General features: G+C 45.8%; 1 protein-coding gene across 3 annotated transcripts in view; it reads left to right on the forward strand.

Annotated features, from left to right (window-relative positions):
- The window catches only part of alk (ALK receptor tyrosine kinase), a 344308-nt gene extending 338517 nt beyond the window's left edge, over positions 1-5791 (forward strand). For all 3 annotated transcript variants that reach the window (XM_069160956.1, XM_069160958.1, XM_069160957.1), the window contains 4 exons: positions 1048-1149; positions 1397-1531; positions 2445-2535; positions 2754-5791. In XM_069160956.1, the coding sequence (XP_069017057.1) occupies positions 1048-1149; positions 1397-1531; positions 2445-2535; positions 2754-3881 (1456 nt within the window). In that variant the 3' untranslated portion in view covers positions 3882-5791. The remainder of the gene's footprint in view (positions 1-1047; positions 1150-1396; positions 1532-2444; positions 2536-2753) is intronic.
- Positions 5792-6000: the final 209 nt, after the last annotated feature.

The raw sequence follows: 6000 nt of genomic DNA on the forward strand, positions 1-6000 counted from the left end.
TTTTTGCTTGTTGCCCCATATTTTATCCGAGCTACAAATGTCCGATTCATTTCTCCGATGTGCCTGTGATTCTATTCTTCTCTTTGTTTATTGAATTATGAGTCCGGTGAACACCATCTGAGCCCTCTGGTCGCGCTGCTCACAGTCCCACCTGCGAGCTGCCCGCTGTAATTACAACGGCGTCCTGTGCAGCCATGTGCAGCTCCGGCAGAGCAGCTGCTGCTCCCCGCTCCCGTGTCTGCTGGAGAAACACTCACACTGCTTCTGCTTTACTTTTCCGGAGCCGCGGGGATTTGAATTGGCAAACGTCCAGCCACAAAGTCACATTTACGATCACGCACTTGTCGTGTTTACAAAACAAGCGCTCGGGAATAAAGGTGCATTTTTATGACAAAACGACCGGGGGCAAATGCATTTACTCCTCCTGCATCAGCCTACTCTGTGCCCCCAAAAAAAAAAAAAAAAAAATGCAGCTGACACGACATAAGATCCTGATGCGTGTTTATTTGTCCTCGTGGACACCATGATGGACGTCTGCCCCCGCTGTGCGCCTCGAGCCGGGAGAAACGAACCCAGCGGTGCTGACCTCTAATCACTGCCACAAAAAATCAGACAGCACACATCAGATCATTTCTGAACCAACCCAAATCGCAGGACGGCATTGAAATGGCTGAGACACGGGACTCATGGGAGAAGGATCGGCCTCCTCTCTCTCTCTCTCTCTGCGAGATAAGGACTTCTGAAAGGGCTTCTCACCGACTTGTTCTCGAGCTGATCATGCGTTGGGATCAGAGAGCTGATACAGCCTCCGACAAACACTGAATTAATTGCAAGATATGAGAATTTTTTTTTTTTTTTTTTTTTTTTTTTTTAAACGTACTGCTTTTGAGGGCAGTGGCGTTGCCATGGTGATGGTGCTGAAGATATTGGTTTTCATTTACAATGGTTCCTTTTTTTTCGATAATAGCAAACAAAAAAACAATATTACCATGTGGTGATTTTACTATTCAAAACGTGCGTGTGTGCCTGCATGTTTTGCGTATACAGGGCAAGCTACTACAGGAAGGGCGGCCGTGCCATGCTGCCTGTGAAGTGGATGCCACCTGAAGCATTCATGGAAGGCATCTTCACATCTAAAACAGACACCTGGTGAGAATCTCGCACGTTTTCTGGTATTTCACCTCCAAAGTTTCTCTCCAGACGACTGCGGTTCAAACCTCCTTCTGTCCTTCGATGCATTTGATCCCTCCCCATTTGTTTTTTTTCTTTTAATTGCTTGTCTCCTCTCTGTCTTGTCCTCTGCTCTCATCCTTTACTTGCCTAGATTTTATAACTTGATTATCCTTTGTCTCACTCACTTCCTTTTTTTTTTTTTTTTGTACTTATTATCTCAAAGGTCATTTGGGGTTCTGCTGTGGGAGATCTTCTCGTTGGGCTACATGCCATATCCGAGTCGCAGTAACCAGGAAGTGTTGGAGTTTGTGACCAACGGTGGAAGAATGGACCCACCTAAAAACTGCCCAGGGCCGGTGTAAGTGCAGATCCACACACACGCTGCATGAATTCATCTGACCACAGCGAGAGCTCGAATTGAGCTTCTCCACGACGTCAAGAAAATGCTGCTCAGTCACGTAAGATGCGCACACGGGCATCCAAACAAAGAAACAAACACATACAGAGGCGGACATGAAAGGCTTCGATGATTCTCTGATATTTACAGGTAAACAGGTTGAGAAGGTGTCAGAAAGATTGCTCACAGTGTGTTCAATATGGAGACCACACAAACAGTTTGCTTTCATGTTTGCCTCCCAATCTGGAGAAAGTCATGGGGAGCAGATAGGAGGCTTAAAAAACATTCCCAAATCCCACCGTATTATTCCCTCACTCTTTAATATACCGCCTCTCATGTGAACTCTATTATGAAATATATACACACACACACACACACACACACACACACACATTTTATCTCTCTTTTTGTCATACCTTTGTTTAAGCTACACTTTCGCCTCTCTGTTATATCACAGTTTATCCTTCCAACCTGTCAGACACAGCTTTGTAGGTCACCTTTTTGCATGTTCCCTGTGAATATATATATATATATATATATATATAGGTTTTTTTGGTTGTTTTTTTTAATAACATGGCCCCGTGATGTTCTCTCCCACAACAGGACACAGATTACTGAAAGCAGCTCTAAAGTCAGATCAGCAGTTAAAACAATAATTTGAGGATGTTTACTTCACTGGACTCCACCTGTAATCGGCATCACTCTTGTAATAATATCTGAGACGGGTGTGAAATTCCACTCAAATTCTGACTGAGAAAATCAAAACTGCTAATAAGAATATTTTGTCAAAAGAGATTCCTCAGCCTGTGCTGTCTCTACAGCTGCATGCAGTGGGAGGGAATGTGTCCACTATTTTCCGCCTGTGTGTTTTTAGGTACCGTATAATGACTCAGAGTTGGCAGCACCAGCCGGAAGACAGGCCGAACTTCTCCACCATCCTGGAGAGGATTGACTACTGCTTACAGGTGACTCGACACGGCACGGTGTGAGACGTGGAAATAACTAACTGCAACTTTATTTCTTGATTTTAATTGAGATTTTTCTATTTACTGCACGCGTTGTCTTTGAAGGATAAGTTTGAATGAAATGTGATGAAAACGTAAATGATTTCTATGTGAAAAGAATAAGATGCACCTGCTGATCGTCATCATATCTGATCTCTGATTGGACACCTTCATTTTAGGACCCTGATGTGGTGACCATGCCGCTGCCTGTCGAGTATGGACCCGTTCCTGAGGAGGAGGAGCGCGGCGCCATGCGCCCTGACGACCCCTCAGCTCCGACGGTGCTGGTGAACGCCCAGGTGCCTGATGGGGAGGCTCCGCAGCCGCCTCCATCATATCCTACAGAGGAGAGCCGGAGAGGGGGGGAGCACAGTGTCGTGACGAGCACAGCATCGGAGGCCAAAGCACAGACATCCGCGCAGTCCCAACCGTACCTCCACCAGCACCAGCAGCCTCACACGCAGACCTCTGTTGCTATGACTACCACTAACGCAGTCACTTCCATTGCCCCCTCGACACTCACTGCCAAGGTACCCCATATCGCCGCCCAGCCCAGCCCAGAGGGGGGGCACATCAACCTGGCTTTCGCCCAGGGCCATCCACCAGAGAAGGAGGGCCACAACGGGAAAAACACCAGTCTCTGGAATCCCACCTACGGCTCGTGGTTCCTGCAGCAGCAGCAGAGGAAGCACCAGCAGCAGCAGCAGCAGCAGCAACAGCAGCAGCAGCAGCAGCATCAGAGGCAGGGAGGGGTGGGTGGAGCAGGAGGTAGTGGCGGCAGGGTGCCCGGCGAGGGGCAGGAACATGTTGGCCGGACGGTGGCGGAGGTGGCGGGGGCGTTGGGTCTGCAGCACCAGCACAAGCAGTACCAGCATCAGCTCCAGCAGCAGCACCAACTCCAGCTGCTGCACCATCAGCAGCAGCAGCAGCAGCAGCAGGGTTTCTGCAGACCGCTGTTGCCCCCTCCGCCCCCTCCAGCCGCTCAGTCACCTTTGCTTTTAGATTCAGCTGCCTTGCCCCCAGTTCCCCTCTACAGACTGAGACGTTTCCCTTGTGGCAACATCGGCTACGGCTACCAGGAGCAAGGCCTGCCATTGGAGGCCGCCCACGGTAACCCCAACCCCCCTCCTCCACCGCAGGGCACCATGCCCTCAGCAGCCCACCAGAGGGGGGCCTCTATTCCCACTTCAATGACCCTGGGTCGGTCAGGTATGTCCGAGGACAGCCGTCCACTTCTAGTTACTATGGGAACAGTGCAGGACCCGAGGCTGCCCAGGATGGAGGGCCACAACGCCACCGTGCTTTAGCCCGAATATCTGTACTGCTGGTGTTTTTTGGGGTTTTTTTCAGGCCCTGTCTTTGGAGACAGTGTGTTCAGAGCACATAGCAAGACACACTGTGCAAGGACAGAGACCACTTTTCACCTCCCCCACTGTCCCACCCTCTCCTTCAAAGAGAACCCATCTCTATGAAACAGGCTTTTTACATGAGAACATTGGAGGTGTGTTCAAATCCCCAACGGATGCTAAAGCACAGCACGGAACTAAAAAGCTGTTGGAAGTAAAATGTAGAGTAAAGGCTAGTTTTCAGAGTTTAAAAAAAAAAAATTGTATTTTTTCAACGCTGGAGGGATCAGGACGGAGAGAGAAAACTGAGAGAGAATCACAGGAAGGCTTTTCATGTTGTTTGTGACCAGAAGCATCTCTGGCCACGTGTTCTGCTTCTGGTCTGTCAGAATAGACTGTCAGGAGGATAAAAGCTCAAGATGTTGCCAGATTTAAGATTTTGACTCACAAACTTTGGTCACCTGTTTGACTGCATCTGCCAGCCACACGTGTCAGTCCTACTGCAGAGCCCTCACGCTGTTACTTCTCCTTTTGGGAAGAGAGCAGTGCGGTGAATAAACTTGCATCAGACAATTTTTCAAGAACATCACAGAATTCGAACACTGGATTACCAGAGACATTTATACAAAAAAACAAAAAAAAAATACTGGGAAAAATGTGTTTGTTGATATTTGCTTGCCTGCTTGTTTATTTATTCATTTGTTTATTTATTATTTGGGAGTGGTTCTATAAATTATTAATGAACATCCTTTTTCAAACCCAAACAAATTCATTTCACATCAACTGGTGGTTTTCACTTTTGGTTTCTCTCAGCTGCAACAGACTCCAAACACTGATGCAGGTAATCATTAATGTCCTTTTAGGGTGGAATAGATGGATAAACAAAGCAATGATGCTGCTGGGAGGGATTATTTTACAAAAGAATATAACCAACTGAAGACAAGCCAGCTCAGCAACATTTAGGAGTTGGGCTTTGTGTTACTGCAGACGATTTGAAGTAACTCGTCGCCCATGGTCCCATTGAAATGCTCTTTGAACTCCTATTTTGTTCCCAGCTCCACTCAGTTGAAAGAGAGCTTTGAGACAGTGGAGATGAGGCTTTTCGTTACTGATGGCTTCGTCAGTAACCTCTTATTAATTCTTTTCTTGTTAAAAGATTTTTCTTTCCCCTTCCTGTCTGGATATAGAAACAGTGGATATTGCTGAATCAATCTTAACCTTCAAATTGTCATCTTGAAGCACTCCACGTTCCAAAATTTGCATATTTTATCTTTTCTATTACAAGATGTCTGTTGTGGAATACAAATGAGTCAGACGGAAAAGTTGAAATACGAACTGCTTTTGCTCCACATGTGAATGAAACCCAGGATCAGTCTGACTCACTCTTTTTCAAACACATGGTGTTAACACTAGTCTGCTTTTTTCAGTTTATACACACTTACATCCAATATATCTATCAAATGATACCATGAGCGTGTTGATATTTATGAATGATGATATTTTTTGATGCTTCTGCTTGACAGTATTTGAAGGTCCTATCAGTCCATCTGCTGTAAAGAGATGATGAGCTGTCATGTACGTGTCATGATGCACAGTGGTTAAGATAAATGCAGTTCTGTCGGCAAACTCAACGAGCAACTTCAATATTGGCTAATGAAAACCTCTTTGCTTTGTCTCCAGTGCCTGTGTTTAACTGCATTCACTCTGTGTTCTCCTCGCAGCTCATCTCTGTCGTTTGATGTGAAAAATAAACTGCACCTGTAAATGTTGTAATTATAAAGTATTGTACTATGGCTCTGGCAAAAGCTGTACATTGCCCTTCAGAAGACGTTCGCCAAAATTAATAAATTACTATATAATAAATAGCTGAATTTGTGTCAATGCTGCTCTGCTTGGGGTCGAGACAGTGTTAATCGAAAGAATTGAAAGAGGATTGGTGATTACAGTTGGGAAAAAAAACAATCGTCCAACACGACAGTCATATGATAGCATGTTGTCCGAAAATTACGAGAAAAAAAAGGTCGTCCAAATTATGTTAAAAGAGTAATTCATGTCGTCCAAAATATGACAAAAAAGTCAT

Source organism: Embiotoca jacksoni, unplaced genomic scaffold (genome assembly GCF_022577435.1).
Source record: "Embiotoca jacksoni isolate LCO1_2020_lvr unplaced genomic scaffold, fEmbJac1.0.p SCAF_27, whole genome shotgun sequence".
Classification (NCBI taxonomy): Eukaryota; Metazoa; Chordata; class Actinopteri; family Embiotocidae; genus Embiotoca; species Embiotoca jacksoni.